The following is a 24,034-nucleotide window of genomic DNA, read 5'->3' as shown; positions in this document are numbered from 1 at the left end:
TCCGTATATTGAACCAGCCTTGCATCCCAGGAATGAATCCTACTTGATCATGGTGCACAATTTTTTTAATGTGTTTTTTGTGTCTGATTTGCCAGAATTTTATTGAGGATTTTTGCATCTAGGTTCATTAGAGATATTGGTCTGTAGTTTTCTTTCTTTGAGGTGTCTTTGTCTGGTTTCGGAATCAGGGTGATGTTGGCCTCATAGAATGAATTTGGAAGAGCTCCCTCTTTTTCTATTTCCTGAAATACCTTGAAAAGTATTGGTATTAATTCTTCTTTAAAGGTTTTGTAAAACTCCGCTGTATACCTATCCGGTCCTGGGCTCTTTTTGGTTGGTAGTCTTTTGATTGCTTCTTCTATTTCATCCATTGATATTGGTCTGTTCAAATTGTGTGTATCCTCCTGACTCAATCTAGGCAAATCATGACTTAAGAAATTTATCGATGTCTTCACTGTCTTCTATTTTACTGGAATATAGGGTTTCAAAATAATTTCTAATTGTCTTCTGTATTTCTGTAGCATCTGTTGTGATATTGCCTTTTTCATCCCGTATGTTAGTAATTTGAGTTCTCTCTCTTCTTCTCTTCGTTAGCATGGCTAAGGGTCTGTCGATCTTATTTATTTTTTCGAAGAACCAACTTTTAGTTTTGTCAATTTGGGACAACATGATTCTATACCTAGAAGACCCAAAAGGGTCTACAAAGAAACTACTAGAACTAATAAATGAATTCAGCAAAGTGGCAGGATATAAAATCAACACGCATAAATCAAAGGCATTTCTGTATATCAGCAACAAAACTTCTGAAATGGAAATGAGGAAAAACACCCCATTCACATTATCCTCAAAAAAAAAATAAAATACTTGGGAATCAACCTAACAAAAGAGGTGAAAGATTTATACAATGAAAACTACAGAATCCTAAAGAGAGAAATAGAAGATGATCTTAGAAGATGGAAAAATATACACTGTTCATGGATAGGCAGAACTAACATCATCAAAATGGCGATATTACCAAAAGTTCTCTATAGGTTTAATGCAATGCCAATCAAAATCCCAACGGCATTTCTCGTAGAAATAGATAAAGCAATCATGAAATTCATATGGAAAAATAAAAGACCCAGAATAGCAAAAGCAACTCTAAGCAGGAAGTGTGAATCAGGCAATATAGCGATACCAGATTTCAAACTATCTTACAGAGCAATAGTAACAAAAACAGCATGGTACTGGTACCAAAACAGGCGGGTGGACCAATGGTACAGAATAGAGGACACAGAGACTAATCCACAAAGTTACAACTATCTTATATTTGATAAAGGGGCTAAAAGCATGCAATGGAAGAAGGATAGCATCTTCAACAAATGGTGCTGGGAAAACTGGAAATCCATATGCAACAAAATGAAACTGAATCCCTTTCCCTCGCCATGCACAAAAGTTAACTCAAAATGGATCAAGGAGCTTGATATCAAATCAGAGATTCTGCATCTGATAGAAGAAAAAGTTGGCTCCGATCTACATATTGTGGGGTCGGGCTCCAAATTCCTTAATAGGACACCCATAGCACAAGAGTTAATAACAAGAATCAACAAATGGGACTTACTTAAACTAAAAAGTTTTTTTTTCTCAGCAAGAGAAACAATAAGAGAGGTAAATAGGGAGCCTACATCCTGGGAACAAATTTTTACTCCTCACACTTCAGATAGAGCCCTAATATCCAGAGTATACAAAGAACTCAAAAAATTAAACAATAAGATAACAAATAACCCAATCAACAAATGGGCCAAGGACCTGAACAGACACTTCTCAGAGGAGGACATACAATCAATTAACAAGTACATGAAAAAATGCTCACCATCTCTAGCAGTCAGAGAAATGCAAATCAAAACCACCCTAAGATACCATCTCACTCCAGTAAGATTGGCAGCCATTATGAAGTCAAACAACAACAAGTGCTGGCGAGGATGTGGGGCTGCAAATTGGTGCGGCCAATTTGGAAAGCAGTATGGAGATTCCTGGGAAAGCTGGGAATGGAACCACCATTTGACCCAGCTATTCCCCTTCTTGGACTATTCCCTAAAGACCTTAAAAGAGCGTACTATAGGGATATTGCTACAACGATGTTCATAGCAGCACAAATCACAATAGCTAGACTGTGGAACCAAACCAGATGCCCTTCAATAGATGAATGGATAAAAAAAATGTGGCATTTATACACAATGGAGTATTACTCTGCACTAAAAAATGACAAAATCATGAAATTTGCAGGGAAATGGATGGCACTAGAGCAGATTATGCTAAGTGAAGCTAGCCAATCCCTAAAAAACAAATGCCAAATGTCATCTTTGATATAAGGAGAGCAACTAAGAACAGAATAGGGAGAAAGACATGAGAAGAAGATGACCATTAAACAGGGATGCGAGGGGGGAGGAAAAGAGAGAGAGAAGGGAAATTGCATGGTAAAGGAAGGAGACCCTCATTGTTACACAAAATTACAAATAAGAGGAAGTGAGGGGAAAGGGGGAAAAAAACAAGAGAGAGAAATGAATTACAGTAGATGGGGTAGAGAGACAAGATGGGAGGGGAGGGGAGGAGGGATAGTAGAGGATAGGAAAGGCAGCAGAATACAACAGACACTAGTATGGCAGTATGTAAAAAAGTGGATGTGTAACCGATGTGAATCTGCAATCTGTATACGGGGTAAAAATGGGAGTTCATAATCTGCTTGAATCAAATGTATGAAATATGATATGTCAAGAGCTTTGTAATGTTTTGAACAACTAATAATAAAAAAAAAAAAAACAGGCAAAATCTGAACTGAACGTAGAGGTGTCACCAGGACAGGGAACCTGAAGGCTCCTTAGAGTCCCTTCTCCTGGGAAGGCTTTGAGTTGTACTGTGGATCCTCCAGAAACCTGGGCCTCCATTCCTCACTCTCACAGCCTCCCACCAGGTCAGAAGATGTGGCTGTTGCCCACGACCATACTACACTGAGAACAGTCCTAACCCTCTTGATTAAATAAAATCACAAGGAGAGGCTCATTTGTAGCTCTAGCTGTCCATACACTCTATTAAAGGTTGAAGAATGAAGCTTTTATTTTCATTACTGTGACATGAACTATTTGTATACATCACTGCACCCGATAATCAGAGGTACTGAAAGAAACAATTACTTCAGATAAGCAATGGAGGTTCCACAAGAGAAATAAATATCTGCTTAACTACAGTGGGAAAGAAGTGAAGCCACGGCAGACACACTTCCAAGTCTGTCCTCTTGGGTGGAGGAGCGCGCCCCTTTCCACCTCTGTCCCTCTTCACTGATCCAGTATCCACCTAATACCCGCATGCACTAGGCGACAGCAGGCACTGGGGTAGGACCGGGGGCCAAGTCAACTGGAGGAATCACGAGAAGACTCCTGAGAGGAGGAGCCAGTGAGGGGGAGAAATGGACACTGCTGAGCCAGAAACATCAGCCCCACTCCGGCTGAGCTCAGGAGGCTGGACCCCAGCACTGCCTGCTTCTCAGCCTGCTCCAACTGAGATCCCCACTGCATACAGCTGTCCCCCTTAGCCACAGTTTCATCTTCCAAGGTTTCTGTTATCTGTGGTCAACTATGGTCTTGGGGGGGGGGGGGGAAGCCCAAAGAAAATTCTAGAAAGGAACAATTCATGTGTTTTAAATGATGTGTGTTAAAGTTGACTGTTATCATTGCTCTTTTATTTCTGGTGTTAATCTCTCACTGTGCTGAATTTATTTTGACCTCCTTCAGAGGTGTGTGCACACAAGAGAAGAACATGCATGAGCTCCGGGGTTTCGTGCACAGGGGCCTTGGTGGGCGGGGGGGGGGGGGGGGGGGCACCAGGCTGGGCAACTACCTATGTCTGTTTTCCACTTAATTTCTTCAGTCCTCGTCCTGCCTCGTCCTGTTCATCCACAGAATCACATTTGCTGCTTCCAAATTGGTTTTTGAATGAAATAATCTCCTATCCCAGGCTTGGTGGTCAGGGCAAGATTCCAGTTTACCATTCTGCAAAGCTGGATGCAGTTCCTACACACAGCGCAACCCACAAAACACTCCAAATAGAGCAGCAGTACAACGAAATCGGATTCTTGGTGAAATGGGACTTTGGTATTTCCTTATCTGTCCTGCTTTCTAATTTTTTTAAATTTTTACTTTCTAGACTTTCTCCCAGTTCCTTCACTGTTCCCAGCTTATCTGCCCCCTCTGTTCCCTACCCGTGCCCCGCCCCCCATCGCATTCTTCAGGTCTGTGTGTGTGGCCTGCTGAGGAGCCGGGAGAAGGCACCAGGGTGGGGAGGCAGCCTGTGTTCGTCTTCCTTTGTGGCCCCACAGAACACAGGGCCCAAAGCCAGAGAACAGCCTAAACAACAGAAGCACTCACACTCCTTCCAGCCACCCTGTCACCCTGATATAGAAAATACTGAGGCATGGAGAGGAAAGTCAATTTCCTAAGAATAGAAGGGAAACAGACCCAGGCTCCCCAGGCCCTCCTAGGAATCCCCAGTGGACCCCAGAGTGATCCTTTGTTTTCCAGTCTTCAGGGATGCTGGCCCCATGTAGCTCGAATCCACACATCATTATCTTAATTACTTCTATCAAAAAATGAGGTAGTCAACATAAATACATATTTAATAGAATGGAAGACAAATAGGTTTTTTTTCAACCTTTTAATTTCTCTAAAATCAGGATGCATCTGCTAATCAAATATAAGAGCATTGGATCATAATTTGATTGGTCCTGACTTTTCCCTTGCTACATAAAGCTAATGTGTGTTTTATAATCAACATTTTTAATTCAATAAAATATGCTATAAAAATGCACCAAAATGGGTTTTTATGAATTATGCTATAAAATCAAAATCATGTTAGCTACTTAAGAGTCTAATTATCAGCTCCACAGATAGGAATTGTTGACACGGTTAGGAAATACTGAGGATTCTTGCCTCCCACACTTCACAAGGATGCAAAGTTCTAGGATTCTGTACTCAAACACAGTGAGAACAGAATATGTAAAGACATTTATTTCACATTAATGTCCCCCAAATTTTTGTCTCCATCATTATGCAAATCTTCTTTTAAGAAGCTGGCAGAGTCTATGGGGCTGGGATTGTAGCTTAGTGGCAGAGCGTTTGCCTTCGATGTATGAGGCACTGGGTTAGATCTTCAGCACCACATGAAAATAAATAAATAAAATGAAGGTATTGTGTCCACCTACAATTTTAAAAATATATATATATTTTTAAAAAAAGCTGGCAGAGTCTATCTGAAAGACAACATCTCTTAGGCCTTGGTATTTTTAAATCCCAATACTGATGGGGTTTACATATGAGACCTTTAGCTTATATCACACATAAATTATTAAATCAATACTGACTTTTCTATAATCAAAGCTCACAGAAGTCTTTGCTGCTACACTAAGAGAAAACTTCGTGAGCCTGAATATTTAAATTTGGAATTCTATGTGACATACAGTTTGAGAAGGAGGAGATGACTTTCTTTCCCTCCAAAATAGAAACACCCTTGCTGTTTCCCCAGGGCAATTTGTCAGGCAGGGCTGCAAGTCTGCATGAAACCTTGGGAATCTCACTGCACAGTTCTGATTTCCTGGTAATTTGGGCAAGACTTGGGTTTAGGCTGGAGGGTTCCTTTAGGGTTTAGACTTTTTCTTCCTATTTCCTAGAACTTAAAAAAAAAAAAAAAAAGCTAATGCAAAATAAAAATGTATTGAAAAGTAAATCAACTAACAACTTTATAAGAAAAAACATGATGGAATTTTCAGGGCATTTCATATTAAATTGAGATTAGAAATTATAAACACTGTTATTTAAAGTAAACCCCGCTAGACGTGTTATTAAAATTCATTATTTCTTAATAATTATTAAGAAAGGACAACTTCCCAATAATATATACTAAACTGGCTAGCACCGACATACTACTAAAATAATCAGACTGCTGAATTCCTTTGGAAATGCTCCATGGTTCAGACATTTCATTCCAATCGTGCACTAGCCTCTCTCCTCGCACTCTTGTCAACCTGGGCTTTGGCTCTGGGAACTGTCCACGCCCTTGCAGGTTTATACGGTCCTCACTGAGCCTCCTGAGTTTGTTTTATGGCACCAATTCTTCCCTGAATGTTTAAGACATCCTCATCTTACCTTGAATTGTATTTAAACTGCTCTTGTTAATTTAGTGAAATCTGTCCAACTTTTCCATTATACCATCTAAATTTTTTGTCTTCCATGAGCCTTTGTTACCTCTAATTCTAAAAACATACTTTGATGTTTTCATAATTATTATACTTAGCAGAACTTTTAAGGAGAATATCACTGGCACTAAAGCTTGGTCTTATTGGCATTGACATTAAAGCAGTCTTTTTTCAAATTAACCTTCATTTAAAAATATAATATACAGTACTTTAAAAATAATTTTAAAAATAATATTTTTCACTCCTTGGAAATTTATTCGTATTATAAGGAGCTTAAAGAAAAACAACCCTGTAGGAAAGTAGGTGAGCTAAAGCTCACTTTCTTATTTGCACTCTAATTAGAGTTCATGATCTAGATTCGGGCTCCTCATTAGTCTCTCTCTCTCACTTCCAAAACGTGCAGTCTGGTTTCACACAGGAACCTAACTAGGTCCCCTCAAGCTTCCTCAGATAACAGTAGGGTGCTCAGGGAATGAAGGATGCCTGCATTAAGGGACATCCCACTGACAGCCGACTCCCTGGAGCAAGCCAGCAATGCGCAGAGTGTTACTTCGTAACATCTGTTAGTCCACAGGAGCCACTCATGGGCCTGTCACTCCAAACCTGGGTAGGACACGAGTAACAGAAATTATTTTTAGTAAAAACCTTCAGAGTGATACCACTGCTGCTGGATCACGGCTGATCCTAACATTTTTCCTGAATCGTCACATAATTTTGGAGATGGCTGCTATGGCAATCTCACTCACAGGAGCAATTCGGAGCAGGCGTGGCTGCACTGGCCACCGGACAGGCACTGGCACTCGCTCCTCTCTGGCCATGCTGTGGGGAAATCTAGGGACAGCACAGGGTGGGATGTCTGCTGTGCCCCTTAGGCTGGACTATTCAGTATCTTTCAACCTCAGCTTTTTCTTATTTGCAAAATGGTGAATTTAAAAAATACTAAATTTCTAACACAAAGTCTGCTTTGGTAGAACACCAAAAAATGTTGATGACACAGCACTCAGAAACAGAAAAGGAAAAATTTTAGATATCCTAAATGGTTTTACAAAAACAAATAATATCACAATGCAATCATTGGAAATCACACACAAAAAAATTTTTTAAAACCTCTATCCATGTGGAAAAAGAAAATTCCAATGAAGGGGTTGAAGATGAAACAAGCATAGAAATATAAAACTAGCAGGGCTCATGGTATCCAATGCAACACCTTGAGGAAAAGGTGTAGCCTCAGCGACCCTACCCGAAAGAGCAGAGCCTCAAGGTGAAGGAGGCAAGTTCCAATTAAAGAAATCAGAGTGACAAAACAAACCCAAACAAAGGGAGAGGAAAAGAGAATCAATCACAACAATAAATCACAACAGGAAGAAAGTCAGAAACTGGCCCAGGAAAAAGAGAGCAAAACACAAACCCAACAGGACTCAGGGAGGGCGAAGAGGCAGAGGAAAACCTCACCATGAGAACCAGAGCCACAGGGAGCCGGCGGCAGGGAAAGAGGGGAGCGCGCAGGACTCCCCCAGTAAATGGGGGCGCTCAGGTCCACCGGGCAAACCAGGGGGAGCACAGCTTTCCAACAGGAGAACAAGGAAAGTCTGAATACCCCTCACCAGGAGATGCGCTAGACCAGCCAGCACTCCGACCCAAAGTCCACCTGCGTCTTAAGGCTGCCTAGGAAGGCGCCCCCCAGGGCCACCAGAACACCCCGCTAGACCGTACCCAGTCCTCAGGTGTAACTTTAAAACAAAATCCGGAAATAAATAATATTAAAAAAAATTAAATTACAGATCAATATGTCTTGAACGTGGAATACAGGATTCTTCAACCAAAGATTAAAAATAAAATCCAGTCATGTATTTAAGAAGACAAAACATCATGACCAAATTGTTTTCATCAAGTGAATGTGGGTCAAATTAAACAGGAAAACCGAAGATTAGCAGAGCGCGGTGGCAGGGTCACAATTTCAAAGCCAGCCTCAGCAACTTAGCAAGACTCTGTGTCAAATAAATAAATAAATAAATGGCTGGGGATGTGGCTCAGTGGTTCAGCACCCCTGGGTTCAATCCCTGGCACCAAAATAAATAAATGAAATAAAACCAAAGAATAAAAACCATTGATTATTATATATAAAGAAAAAACATTTGATGATTCATTTATAATTTTTAATGATTTCAACAAATAAAAGATAGAAGATAACTTCAATAACAATTAAAAAAATACTTATATCTGTCCCACAAAAAAATGAAATACTGGAAGCATTTTCCTCAATCAGGTGTAAGGCAAGGACAGCGACTACTGTTTTTTGTCGTCACATTATTAGATTCAAGAGAGTAACATAATGCATTTTGATTTGCCAACAAGAACTGGCAAACAATGTTCACCAAAAAATAAAAATAAAAAATCCATAGCTTTGGTAGTGAGGTCAGTGGTCCAGGGCTTGCCTTCCATGCTTGAGGCCCTGAGTTTGACCCCCAGAAGAAAAAAGGAGAAGAAATAAAGGGAAAATCAATGAGCTAGGCATAAGTTCAGTTCAAAGAAATAAACCCAACAAAATATGTACAAGATCCAAATGAAGAAGCTGCCTCCTTACTTTAAGTTCCTCCCTAGCAAACTACAACCTTAGCTAAGTCCACACGGAAACCTAACCTTTCTTTTCTTCTTGTAATACCCAGCTGGGCATCAGCCAATCAGGCAGCCAACTGGCCACTCCCAGCTGCCCTGATCCAGCAGTTTTTCTACTCAGCTTCCAAGTTCAACCTGTCAGAGAGCTCAGTGCTCCGCTGCTAGGCAGCGCTCCAGAACCTCTTCTGATCCAGCACCACATAAAAATAGATTAATAAAATAAAGGTATTGTGTCCATCTACAAATAAAAAAATACTTAAAAGAAAACGGGATCTATCATAGTGATCATAATCTAAAAACAAAATCATCATAATCTAAAAACAAAAATGATTCCATATTTTTACAATATATCCTTTTATAGAAGAAGCGATTTTTAAAAATTTTTTAAGTTGTAAATGTACATAATACCTTTATTTTTTTATTTTTATATGGTGCTGAGAATCGAGTCCAGTGCCTCACACATGCAAGGCAAACACTCTACCAATGAGCTACAACCCCAGCCCAAAGAAGCGAATTTTCTATTTTTTAAAAAAAAAGGTAACTCAGAAAGAAAAGATCTGAGAAACCTCAATACTTCTGTTATTCAAGGATTTTTTCCTCTTATTGTTAAAAAGGAATTAATACTATTCCTTACTTATGTTTGGAAGGAAACTGCTGTATTTGTGGTTTTCCCAGAATTTTGGTGTGAAACCAAAGCCAAGTAGTAATTCAGAGCAGGGAGCACAGAACAATGCACACTCGGTATTCATCCTGGCCCTGCTCAGCGCAGCCTGCCAACTGCAGCCCACTCAATTATTCAGAAACTCATTAGCCAATTTCTTTTTCTAGAACCTTCTTCTGTTTCCTCCTTCCCATCAGGCATTTAGTTCACTTTGTGAGAACTTTTTGCCACAGCAGGACGAAGGAAGGAAAGGAAGGACAAGCTCACGTTCATTCCTACTTGAAGCAGCTGCTTACTGGAGGCAGGAAGGTGAACTTGACAAGGGGGTTTCAAAAAGAAGCGTCACTGCTGTGGCAACGTGGGCAACGGTGCCTGGACAGCCTCCTGGAGGACCTGAGGGTGACGGCAACGACTCCACTCTGCTAGCCTGGATCTAATTTAATTTGATGGGTTTTGATTTGGTCCATTTGAGGAAAGGTACGAGCACGCAGCATACACACAACCCACGTGAAGTCGTTATGTTCTTCCTTACGGTAACGTCTAAAAGTGCACGGTTTGACATTATTTTTAAAATTATTCAGCAGGATCTAAATAAAATAATGACTGTCACAGATGTGGTAATGGAATGTGAATAAAATAAATTGGAAATAAATGAATAGATCAATTAGGAGAGCTTTTACATGCAATTCTTGAAGGAACTTTAATTTTAAACTTTGGTTTAAAATTTTATCACAGTGTGTGGCTCAGGTAAGTTAACCTGTGTGACGCAATAAGTCCTGAAGTGTCACATGGCACAGTCAGATTCCACCTGGACCTTCCTGAGTGCCACAAAAATGGTAGTGACAAGAAGAAAGACGCTTCAAGGCCACTGCACCTGGTGCCTGAGTGCCAAGACCAAGCCCCACCTGAAGGTGCACAGGCTCTGCTAATGGAGGGAGGGCTGGGATTGCAAGAATCATTTCCCCTGTGGATATCTTGTCCATTATAGATTAGATTTAAAAGAAATTTTTGAAAACAAAAGCCTTTCCACTGGAAATTAGCTAAATTACTGTCAAAATATTTTACCAAATAATAATTTATGAAATATACTTATTTACTTTAATGAAAACTTTACCTCCCCACAAGATTAAAAGAACATAATTGATTTTACGTACTAACAGTATAGAAACACTATCATTACACCCCACGTGTTCTGCATCTCATGTATGTTTTTAATATTACTTGGAAAAATGGTATGCTTTTAATTGTAAAAAGCAATTTTGCCTTTCAAGTCCTGATATTTAGTTCAAAAGTGTATCTCTTATAAAACCAGTGAAACAATATAAGAAAACTTAATTATCTTCCCTGGCCTTTTCTCCCCCATTGTAAATATATCCATGTATAAATTCTTTCAAACTCTGTCTAATCCCATTAACATATAGCTGTGCTCATACTCATATGCATAGAAAAATATGCAGTCATATACTTGAATTTTTAAAAATATGATCATACTTTATGTGCTACATTACAATTTTACTTTTTGTACCTAACAATAGATTATCATCATCAATTGAAATAATTAAAGATTTTTGTTAAACTGTACCACACCCCCAAAAGAAATTTGCTACAATTCATGGAATTTTTCTTCCCCTGACTGGTGTTCGGGTTGTTTCATCTGTCATGGGTTCTTGTCATTAAAAAATAAAATCATTATACACTGACATGAGGTCACAGGAACACACACAGGCACATGTATTTGATCCTGGGTTTGATCCTCAGCACCACATAAAAACAAATAGATAAAGGTATTATGACCATCTACAGCTTAAAAAAAAAAAAAAAAAAAAAAAACTTTAAGAAAAAGGGATCTATCACAGATGACTCTAAATCTAAAAACAAAATGACTCATGATCTAAAAACAAAAATGACTCCATATTTTTATAATATATCATTTTATAGAAGAAGCGAATATTCTATAAGAAAAATAGTAACTCAAGAGAGAAAATATCTGAGAAACCTCAATACTTCTGTTACTCAAGGATTTTTTCCTCCTGTCGTTAAAAGGAATTAATACTATTCCTTACTACATTTGGAAGAAAACTGCTGTATTTGTAATTTGACATCAGACATGCCATCACCAGAACATGCACGCACATGCATGCACACACATCCATGTTACTGCCTGAGAATGTATGTGCACATCCCCTGCACACCCACATGTTCACACATGCAAGCAAGCGTCCAGGCCTATGGTACTGTACTTCTTCTACTAGAGGAGAATCTCAGAAAGAGGACTTTCAAAAGAGCTGCAAGAGCCTCCCACATTCCCACCAGCCAACACATCAGCCTATGCCAACAGCTCAGAATACACGTGTCACCATCGTACAGCAAAGTCCACCGAATACTAGGTACCCACCACTAAATGGCACTGCTAATTCTGTGATATGTTCACACTGACTGACTTAGTAAGACTGCAATGATAAGGTATCACACGGGCATCTCCATAAGAACAAAGTCCACAGAAACAGGTTTTAACTTACCTTTTTTGGAAACTTCTGCCCCATTAAGTTCTTTTTGTGCTTCTTCAATTTTGTCTGAGGGAAAAAAAAAATACACTTTTATAGATCAATTAACCACTGCAAATAAAGAATACTGTTAAAAAAAAAAAAAGCATACCACTTATAAGCAATGCCAGATACAAAATATATATATTTGTTGAATAAATCTATTTATAAAACAAATGTCCATAAACTGTTGGGCATATTCTACTTTAAATCTGTATTTATAATTTAAATAATTACTTAGTCAGGAGGACAATTTCCTATTAATGTTTTCATAATGCAAACAAGTAGTGCCCTTTGAGTAATCAACAATAGGTAGAACTTGCTTTGCTGCCTAACAAAAGTATCTAAAAAATATTTCCCTGACAGGTGAAGTGCCCCACAGGGATATTTTTAAAGAAACAGTAAAGGCCAACAAGGTTAGAAAGGAGACTAAGCCACGTTCACAGGTGGTGCTGTGGTTCAGATGTGGTCTGAGTGTGTCCCCAGGGCCACGCGCGGTAAGCCTGGTCCTCAAAGTGGCAGTGTTAAGAGGTGCTAAACTCTTTAGGGAGCAGGGTCACTGGGGAAAGGGGTCAGGGTCCTTAGTTCCCTGGGGACTGTGGGACAGTGGCAGTTTGGATACATATAAATCCTTTCAAACTCATATGCTGAGCAGCAGTGTTCAGAGGTGGGGACTTGTGGAGTGACTGGATCCCACAGGCTCTGAACACATCAATGGCTCAGCCCCAGAGGATCTGCACTGGAGGCACTAGTGAGAGGGGGTGGAAACCGGAGGTGCTGAGGCCTCGCGGAGGAGGACTTCACTGGGGTGTGCCCTGGAAGAGCGCACTTGTCCCTAGTCCCCTCCTCAGTCTTCCTCCCCCTGCTTCCTGGGTGCCATGAGTAAGCATCCCCACCCGCGCCCAAGCCCTTCAGGAAGCAGATGAGCAGGACTGCAACTTCTGAAACCACAAACCAAAAGAAATCTTTCTTAAGTTGTTATTCTCGGGAATTTTGTTGCAGTAATGGAAAGTGAGTATCACAGGTCCGTTACCCTCAGGAGGGATTAAGGTAGTTCTCCTGGGACCCTGAGATTGTTCTTGCAAGAGAGCTGATAAAAATGAACAGGACAGGCCCTTCCCAGCCCTTTCACTTCCTGCCTTGCAGGGGAGCTCTCTGTCTTACATGCAATTCAACCTCAGTGCCATCCACCATGAGGTGATGCAGCCAAAAGGGTCCTTGCCAGAGCCAGCACCATGCTATTTGGATGTTCAGACTTCAAAACCATGAGCTAACTAAACTTCTTTTCTTTAAAGTACCCAGTTTCAGGCATTACATTACAGAAACAGAAAAAGGACTAATCAGATAGCTCAATGGTAAATACAAACATGGAAGACAGAGCAGATGGAAAAACAGAGGAAATGATGAGCTGAAGAGTAGCATGACCGAATAATGTCTGTCCCTTGAAGATAACTCAGAGTGCCTACCAAGTGTGAGGGAAAACACCGCATTAAAGAGACGCTACATAAAATGGATTACAGCACTGATGTATATGCAAACAGGTTTGAAAGACAGGTGCAACCTAAAGCAGTAAGAGCGCTGGGAGTGCTGCCGCCAGAGTGGGAGGGGAGGAAACTGCAGAGGTGGACAGTGGTAGGGTGCCTGCCCAACATGCATGAGGCCCTGGAGTTCCATCACCAGCACTGCAGGGGGGAAATAATAATCATGATCACAAGAATGGATGAAGAAGCTATGAGCACAACTGGATTTGATAAACATGACCAAGTTCTACTTCGATGACAACTAATTTGAATTTTATACAGTTAATCCTATTTGATGATAACAGTAACAAATTCCGAATTTAATGCACTGGTCTAAGAACTGAAGTAAACACAGTACCAATAATTACATAACATTTTAGATAGCCCATGAAATAATGGCTTAGATAAATGCTCTCAAATTATTCCTTCATCCACGTAGATAATCAGCCTCAGCCTCTGCCTCTGCGCACACCAGCCCAGACAGGTCTCCAATGCTAAGCCCATTACAACTGGCCACCCATGTGGCACCCACTCCACCTGGGCCTGGTAACTCGGGTCTGCCTGCCTCTTTCTCCATCTTGCCAGAAAAGCCAGAAATTCACAAAACTCCAATCTGCTGATCAAACTTTCCTCCACTGCACACTGGTCCAAACAAGGCGGAGTGGGAGCGGCCGAATGAAGGGAAAAGCTCATTTGCAGTAGGAGACATTATATCCCAGCAAAGGTTGAAATAAATACCTAATTTTTCTTTCTTATAAATGCATCCCTCATGGCACCTCCAATTTGCTTCCTGCTAATTATCTGATTCGGAATACAAGCGGAGAAGGGCACAGACAACCTTCGAAAGCAGGACAGTATTTCTGATTCACACACTGCAGTTATTCCTCCTGAAATGATGAACTGAAATTGGAAATAATCCTAGAAAAAGCGCAAACACATTAAATGTAGAAACTGAGGGCTGGAATGGACTCAGCAGTACAGTGTGTGCTTGGCATGCAGGAGACCCTGGAGTCCATCCCCTGCACTGAAACAGATACATTAAAGAACAAAGGATTTTGAGATTTTAGCATAAATAAATAATAAATGCTTGAGGAGATTGCTGTTTAGCCTGATTTAAATATTACACAGTGCATACATGTATGGAAACATAACATGTTACAACTGACATGTAATTTTTGTTTTATGTACCAGTTTAAAATAAATGTCAATAAAGGTAAGAATTGGTGCAAAAACAAGGCAGAAATTGGATCCAGTATTCAACAGCAGTTTTATTTCCAAGGAAAAAATGCCAAGGTATGAATGGAATCTATATGAACACAAGTAACCAAAGAACAAGGACAACTATTTTAAAAAATAAAATACACAAAGTACATTGTAGACATCCAAACTGTAAATAAATAAATCATATAATTTAAATATATAGTTCTTGAGAAACATTGAAAAATGTAGTTTTACTACTAAAGTACTATTATTTTATGCCAGCAGTTCTTCTAAACTGAAGAGTCATAAATAATATATGTGTATATATTATACATCACAGCAGTAATGACTGTGCTTTCAAGACTTTATACACATATAATTTGATATTATATAACAAAACAACTTTTTATTAATAGAATCAATTTTGGTTTAAAGCAACAAAACCTCATGACTTAAGAAATACTTAAAGAATAGTTGTTAATGTACACCTATAATGCACCAATAAAAAAGCGGGGCGGCGGGGGTGGGGGGAAAACAGCTGCTCTGTTCTTCCATATATTGACTGAGAGAGCCACCATCCAATTTGCACTTTAACACGAATTCTTACAAAAATGAACTCAGTTTACATTTGTACCCAAAATACTAGATTTTGTTTTTCAAATTTTCAATTAAGTTACCTTTTTGCTTCAGTAGTAATGATATATAAATTTGAACTACTGACTCTAACATCTCTTTCATTAAGTGTAATAAGCATCTACTGCAATGCTTTTACCTACAGCTCCAGTTCAATAGGTAAACACAATCTTCAATTAGAGAGCGTCTAACAGCCATTATGAAAAGCTTTTGCTTCCATCAATTTTATAAAAAGTCCTGTTTATATTTAACCTGTGTTTCATAATTCTCCTGGTAAATCTGATGTATTTTAAAAACAACCTCCAAAATTACAGAGAAAATGGTCATTTATTATATGCTCTTCATTGGTCCACACAAGGTAACTTACTGACATTTAAAGTACTATGTATTGAGTTTTTTTCACTATGACCAAGACACGTATTTTTATATCCCAACTTGTTACCCACACATACACAGATTATGTGTGTAAAAATAAAAAGCGATGCCCTGACCAACTCCCCTAGCTCTAGCGCGCACTGCTGGCCTGTAGACCTACAGCCCGGAGCACAGAATGCAAGCAGCAGTTCCAGCACATGCTTGGCTTCGCCTTCCCTAGAGGTGACATGTCTCAGCAGTCCACGGCTCACTCTAGGTCCTGTGTGCAGGCTGGAGGGAGTGAGGTGGGAGATGAGCCTCAGATTTCCAGGCGTCCCCAACACGCCCTCCTGTAGGCACTGTGATGGGTAACAACCTCACAAGGAGTTCCACATTCAGAAATAAACTCAAGGTTTGCTCTAGGAAAGATTTAAATCACTGCCACTTGATACTGCTAGCTTGTCCCCCACCACACTGAACCCCGCTCTGCAGCCTCCCCCCTGCGCCCAGCCCTAAAACACAAACTCACGTAAAACTGCTATGATGTAGAACCCCACGAACTGTAAAAGCACCTCTGCTTGCTCAGAGGTGCCACCTGCCTGAAGAAAGCTCAGCGTGTGTGGCTGCACTATTTTTACCACGAATAGAGCTGACTCCTACCTCCTCTTGAGGTACGTCAGCACCAGGTCCCACCCTCACTGCTGACTGCGGAGCTATTTCAACAGCACTTAAACAGACAAGGGCATGATGCTAAAACTGAACCCAGTACTTATAACCATGTGCGCTGCTCTTCCACGTGAAGATCACGCCCCGTCTTCTCTACTGAATCAACAGGTCAACCTACAGGTTCCACATGGGGGCCGCCTGTCTTCAGGGAAGACGGCACACTACAATCATACTGGAAAAAGGCACGCAGACTAGCAATATTCCAAATTGAAAATGCTGCATAAGTAAAAAACTGAAACTCAACTCTGTGCTAAGGAATCTGAAAAATGCGAAGAACCAAGTAAAAATTCTAGAAAAACATAATTACCCAAATTAGTCCAGGAAGAGGAAAACCTGGCCAGGGTAACTAACCATCCTGGATGACATGGAGAAAATTACCCAAGTAACACAGAAGTGGCTTTTCTCAAGGTTCCAGGCCCAGACAGGTCTTACTGCTGAATTCTTCCACATCTAAAGAATAAAACATCTTCTCAACTGTTCCAGAACACAGGATGCAGGAAGGTGATCTGAATCACCGTCAGAAGATGGCATGACTCTGATGTTCAAATGAGACCCAGGTGGCAGAAAACCAGCAATACAGTCATGTCTCAATGAACATGGACCTAACCATCTATATGAAAGATATTCACAGTTGAGGAAATCATGGCCAAGTAGGGTCTAGAATAAAAGTGCAAAGACGTTTCAATATTCAGAAGCAAGTTATAGGTAGAGCAGTCCCTGTCCTAATGCTTGGAACCACAACTGTTTGGGATTTCAGATGCTTCCAGATTTTGGAATATTTTCATATACATAATGAGATGCCTTGGGAATCTTTTAGCTTGTCCCCCACCACACTGAATCCCACCTCTAAACACCAAATTCATTTGCTTCACATATGCTAACACACAGGCTGAAGGTCATTTTTAGTGTGTAACCATTATGACAGAGACTCATCATATAATCCAAACATGGAATTTTCCATCTGTGGAACCATGTCTGCACTTAAAAAGCTTCAGATTCTGGATTTCTGGATTAGAGATGTTCAACCTGTATTAAATTTGTTAACAGCAATAGGGAAAGGGAGTGACTTCAATGTCCCAAATGTACTTGATTAAATCACTTCTATCTGTAGTGTTTGGAGGACAAAATCTCAATGTTGAATAGAAACAAATATTCTTCATTATATTAGCCAAATATTATTCTAATCAACACCCCAAACAAAGGAAGGAACTAATCCCATGTTGTCATTCCCTGCCCCCTGCTCCTCTGGGAAGCCCGTCCTCACCCACTCCCGAGCCCTAGACCACCCTGGTATTCTTCCACTCCAGGGCACCTTCCCTCCCTGAACTGTATCTTATTCAGAGGGCACAGATACCTTGATCACTAGATGATCTAATAAACGAATTACTACTGCAATATTCACTACTGCATCTTTGATAACAAAATATAAAGGAAACATTAAAACCAGGGACCAGCAAAATAAATAATTAAATACTCCCACACAATACAGTATTACTTAGCCACCGTTAAGTGCTTTTTAAGATTATTCATTGAGGGGAAGATGCTCAAGGCATAGTACACTTGAAAGGGCATAATTCTAAACATGTTGTGCCACAGAGACAAATGTGCACTGATGTACAGATGGGGAGATAGACAGACAGACACAGACACACACACACACACACACACACACACACACACACGATACATGCTCAGAGATATATGAGAGAAAAGGCCATAACATAAAGGCATATCTGAGGACAGGACATTACTAGATACTTTCATCTCACCATTTGTATTTTCTATAATTACTAAAAAAACATTTATTGAATACCTATTAATATAAAAAGGAAATATTACTTAAACTCAAAATCTTTTAAAAGTGTTGACTACGTATCCTAAATTCCACATTTCTAGATCATATGAAAAACTACAGGATAATTTCTAAAACATAAGAATTCCACAGGTTGAGCATCCCTGGTTTGAACATGTAAAACACCCTAAAATCTCAAACTTCGGTGATCAAAAATTAAATTTTGAGTTTTGGATTTTCAGTTTAGGGATGATCAACCTATAAATTTGATATAAATATTTTTAAATTAAAAAAAAACCTCCAGTATCTGAAACATTTCTTGTTACCAAGCACTGGAGATAAAGGATTTACCTGTGACCCATGATTGATTCAGTTCAGAATATATAAAAAAGGCCCCAGGGGCAGCCCTAAAGACACCTGCAGGTGAGCAGTCCTGGGTCCAGGACCTCAGAAGTAACAGCAAACCTCACCTGTGTGGTCAACTGTGACTCCATCTGCAAGGTGACAAGCATTCAGGAGGAGAAACATTAGGATCAGAAATGCAGAGGCAGAAAAATATACAATGAAGAAATGACAGCCTCTTCAACAAATGGTGCTGAGAAAACCAGAAATCCATCTGTAGCAAAATGCACACAACTCAACTCTAAAGTAGATCAAAGACTCAGACATGAGAACAGAGACACTGCGCCTAACAGGAAAAATAGGAGGCCCAAATCTCCACCATGTCGGCTTAGGACCTGACTTCCTCAACAAGTCTCCTAAGTGCAATAAGTAAAATCAAGAATCAACAAATGGGATGGAATCCAACCAACAAGCTTCTTCACAGCAAGGGAAACAATCAAGAATGTGAAGAGAGAGCCAATAGAATGGGAGAAAATCTTTGCCACCTGCACCTCAGAGCATTAATCTCCAGGATATATAAAGAACTCAAATAACTTCACACCAAAATAAATAAATAAATAACCCAATTAATAAATAGGCAAATAACTAAATAGGCACTTCACAGAAGAAGAAATATAAGGGGTCAACAAATATATGAAAAAATTTCACCATTTGTAGCAGTTCGAGAAATGCAAATTAAAACTACATTGAGAGTTCATCTCACTCCAGTCAGAATGGCAATTACCAAGAATACAAGTAACAAAAAGTGCTGGTGAGAATGTCAGGGGGAAAAGGTACATTGCTGGTCGGATTGCAAATGGGTGCAACCACTCTGAAAAGCAGTATGGAGATTCCTCAGAAAACTTGGAATGGAACCACCATTTGGCCCAGCTATCCCACTCCGAGGTCTAGACTTAAAATCAGCATACTACAGTGACACAGCCACATCAGTGTTCACAGCAGCTCAACTATGGAACCAGCCTAGGTGCCCTTCAACAGACGAAAAGATTAAAAAAAAAATGTGGTGTATATAAACACAATGAAATGTTACTCAGCTACAAAGAATGAAATTATGGTATTTGCTGGTAAATGATGGAACTAGAGAATATCATGCTAAGTGAAATAAGCCAATCCCCCGCAAAAATCAAAGGCCAAAGGGTCTCCCTGACATGTGGATGCTAACTCACAATAAGGGGGTGGGGGAAAGAAGTATTTTTGGATTAGACAAAGGGGAATGAAGGGAAGGGAGAGGAAATGGGAATAGGAAAGATAGTAGAATAAATGGGATATTATTTTCCTATGTGCATATATGATTACAAAACTAATGTAATCCCGCATCATGTACACCCAGAAGAATGGGAAGTAATACTCTTTATATGTGCGATATGATTCTACTGTTATGTACAACTAGAAATAACAAATAAAAAAAGAAAAGAAATTCAGAGGCAGGAAACAGAGTCTGTTAGGAACTCAAAGTGTTTGGATACATAATCTGGAGGAAGCAGGTCCCAAGGCAAAGAATTGGGAACCTCATTCTCACATCACTGGCAGTCAAATCCAAGCCAGAGAGTTGGTGGAAGCAACCTTTTGACTCTTCTCTGAAATGATCTGACTAAAGGCATTAAGATCTTTGAAAACCACCTCTACTCTCTACTAGTAATTCACCTTTTAGAAACTTATACTGAAGCAATGAAAGGAGAGGAACAAGCAGTATTCACCACAATGCGTTTCACGATGGGAGAAAAACTGACCAGAAGCACCTGGGATATAAAAAGCACTCAGTGAATATTTGTTGGACATACAAATATTTAGGAAACGGTTAAATATGGTGCCTCCATGTGTAGACTATTACAGAACCATTACAGTGTAGGATTCTAGAATACCTACTGAATCGGTCACTACAAGAACCGTGTACCAGCCTGCATTATTTTTAAGAGCTTTGACAGCCTGCTCTTCAGCCAATAATTGCTGGTGGAATGGGAGGCAGCCCCAACATGCTAAGGGGTGGGGGGGAGACAGGAAAAAAAGGAATGGCCAGGAAAAACTGGAGAGCCAGAAAGGATTTGGGCCAAAAGAGGATTTCACTGTCTAATCAGTAGATGATGCAAATAAGTAGGACCAAAAGATTCACCAACTGAAGAGGCCACTGGGGATGCTTCCAAAAGCAAGTGGGGGCCTGGGGAGGTTGCAAGGCAGCAGCCAAGGAAGCGAGGGACTAACAGTAGGAAAGAAAAGAGAGTAAAGCAAACCATCTTTCAAAGCACTGAGCTAGAGAGTAAAGTGGGGGGCAGAGGGAACACAGGGATGGAGGGAAGACTGCTTGGTGTGTCCTGTCGCCCGTGACATTAACAGGCCCCAGGGGAGACACCAAGGAGAGTGAAGATCTGGAAAGAATGAGGAATGGCAGGGCAAGTTTCCGGGGAAGGCAGAGGACAGCAGCAGGAGTCCAGCAGAGGGCTGCTTCACGAGGGAGTGTCCCAGGCTGATCTGGGGCCAGGGACGGGTGGGGGAAGCCTGCTAGGGAAGGCAGGATGGGGGCTGGCTGTGCTGAGAGGAGGGCTGGGTGTCCATGGAGAAAAAGGAGCACTGCAGACAGAACACAGAGGCAGCGGTCCATGCTGAGACAAGTAAGAGCACTGGGACCAGCACTGGGGGATCTCTGAACGTAGAATCTGTGAAGTTTTGGTGGCCCCAACCTGCACAATAGTGTCACTTATTCCAATAATGCTCAGCAACCTGGAGGAGGCAAGGGAGAAAGGCTGTGAGGTCTGGGTTTTTCCTGGAGGAAGGACATCAGTGAGATGAAGCTGTTGGAGAGTAGTTCATGTGACTGAACAAATACACAAGACGGCTAGGAAGGGAGGGACAAAGGAGATGTGGGTCCCAGAGCAGGTGGCTGTGCAGGAGGCTGTGCAGGAGGGGCCTGGCAGCCTCTGCAGACCCCAGAGATCTAGGGGGCGGGAGGGGATGATCCGTTTCTAGCAAAGGGCTCAAGGGTTTTCAAAAGACCCAGAGTGGCGATGGGTAAAGCAGGGTGGAGCAGAGCTGAACCGGACATGAACAAAGCCTGTCCCAGCACAACGATTAGGAACAAAGCATGTTGCGCTAAAGTCTAAACCGTGCAATGCTGCACTTTCATGGCCGGCTGCCTGAAGAGATCAGCTACACTGTTCACAAATCATGTTTCCATCATGATCCTGAGAAAAACCTGAAACAGTTCAAAGAGAAAGCAGACACGAGCTCCATTATGCTTTCAGAATGCAAAGCTGCTTATTTACAGAGAACCTCTGGACATCAGCCCTGACCAGGAAAACAGTAAGATGTACCAGACACACACAGCGCGTGGTGCAGTGAACCTCTCCTGAGGCTTTCACCGACTTCCTGTCCCTCAGTAACACATACAATTATCCATACACAGACAGCAGCCCCCGGCTCATCCGCGGAGCTGGGAACCGGCAGGCTCCTCTCACTGCACCTGAACAGGGGGTGAGGCTCCAGTGAGGCGCCACCGGGAGGACCCTGTGAAGATAGCTGGCTGTTGGGGGAGCACTCATCTCCTCCGTAGAATAGCGTAAGTGACTTCCCAGAGTCTTCTTCCCTGAACCGCATGTTGTTTTAGCCCCCGGAAGCTCTGAGGGAAGCAAACTCAACGTCAGAAAGCTCCCTAGACAGCCCCAAAGCATCTCAGCCCAGGTCAGACGTCTCAGGTCCTACTTACTCCAGCTCTGGGCTTGGTAACCCTCCAGACAGCCCTAAGTGGGCAGAACCAAAACGTGCTGCACATTTGGTCACCGAGAGCTGGCTAAACATCCTGACACTGATGCCACATCCCATACCAATTAAATCAGCATTTTAAAAAGTTTCCCAGGTGATTCCAACATGCAGCCAACCTTGAGAAGCAATGTTCTCTAAATTACAGATTTTATCAGGTCAAGATTCAAAATTATATAAAATGCAAGAAAAAAAGTCTTATCAGCCAGCTCTGGAAGCCACATTTTATCAAGCGCCAGGGGCAGCCACAGCAACATCATCAGTGTGCCTTATCAGAGCTGCTGCTGATGTCAGTGGATGCTAAGGAGGATAAGGGAGGGAAAGTTCAATGCACACTACCTGGTAAGGATGGCCAAATAAATTACACTTCTAAATGCAAAACCAATGCATATATTCTTAATAATTATTGGGCCAAAAAATGGAGCTAATGATTATAACTAACGTCAGCTTTAAGCCAGAAAGTAATTTTCTAGCTGAAAATTCAATGTCTGAAAATACAAAAACTATTTGAACATAATGAACTACTGTGTACAGGAGCTGAAAACAGATGCTTTCCAATACATGTTTCTAATACAGTTTTTTAATAATCACAACAAAACACTTTGCCCTCTGGGCATTGGACATAATATTAGAGTAGGACAAGACTGGTTTCCTCTCCCAATCACGATGCAGTGAATGAAAGGAGGTAGTCATGGTAACTACGCTGGGAGAGGAAGGAGCAGGAAGACAGAGCATTCCTACCCTGAGAGGCTACGGCCTGGGTCCACTGAACTCATGCCACAAGCCCAGTAAGGCACACACATCCACATGTGGTGCCCCTGTACACTGACCCGCTCACGGACACCCAAGCACACACCTGAATTCTGGGCCAAGGATGTAGACGTCCAGATACGGCTGGAGAGATCCAGGAAGTGTGGACCTCAGAGAATAAAACCCCCTCACCGTGTGTGTGCCAGCTTCTCAGGCTGGCCATCTACCCCACCCCCAACCAGCAAATCCTCTAATAAATATTAAAAGGTCCTCTTATCAACAATATAAGATTCTGTTACCTAGGGTGGAAAAATATAGGAACTATGCATGGTGAGCTCTGGCTGAGTGGTCACAGTCGTGCTTCTCTGCTGGGCTAGGAATACCCTGCCCCGTCCCCCCAGAGCCCCAGTCACTCACTCCCCATAGGAACAGGGATGTATAAAATACAAGAAAAAAGTCTTAGATCAGTCAGCTCTGCTATACGCTGGGGTAAATCTTACTTGGATATTTCAGTTTTCTGGTTCTGCTGGAACAAGATCTACTCTAAGTTTAGGTTTGTCCACCAGCGCCGGGGCCACAGCATGGGGCAGAGGATCCAAACAAGAGAAACAGAGAACAACGGAGTCCCAGGTCTGATAACGCAGACCGAGTACCACAGACACCACACTGGCGGGTCCTCACACGCAGACCAGCTCTGAACTCAGGGGCTGTGCTCTCCAGCCAAGTCCACGCTCGGCAATGTCTTCACACCCTGCTCTACCGACAGTGGGAAGAAGGGCACGGCTGTCAGGCCGGAAGCTTAATGTTTACAGCAACCACCCCATAAACTTGACATATGTGCACTCTTCTCCACCGTTTTAGCTC

General features: G+C 41.3%; 1 protein-coding gene across 5 annotated transcripts in view; it reads right to left on the bottom strand.

Annotated features, from left to right (window-relative positions):
• Hivep1 (HIVEP zinc finger 1) overlaps window positions 1-24,034 on the bottom strand; it is a 136,380-nt gene that overhangs the window by 54,735 nt on the left and 57,611 nt on the right. For all 5 annotated transcript variants that reach the window (XM_076859198.2, XM_076859200.1, XM_076859201.1 and 2 more), the window contains exon 3: window positions 12,020-12,073. In XM_076859198.2, coding sequence (XP_076715313.1) covers window positions 12,020-12,073 — 54 coding nt within the window. The remainder of the gene's footprint in view (window positions 1-12,019; window positions 12,074-24,034) is intronic.

The sequence above is a fragment of the Callospermophilus lateralis genome, chromosome 6 (assembly GCF_048772815.1).
Source record: "Callospermophilus lateralis isolate mCalLat2 chromosome 6, mCalLat2.hap1, whole genome shotgun sequence".
Taxonomy (NCBI): Eukaryota; Metazoa; Chordata; class Mammalia; order Rodentia; family Sciuridae; genus Callospermophilus; species Callospermophilus lateralis.
This window is presented reverse-complemented; position numbering and strand designations above follow the sequence as displayed.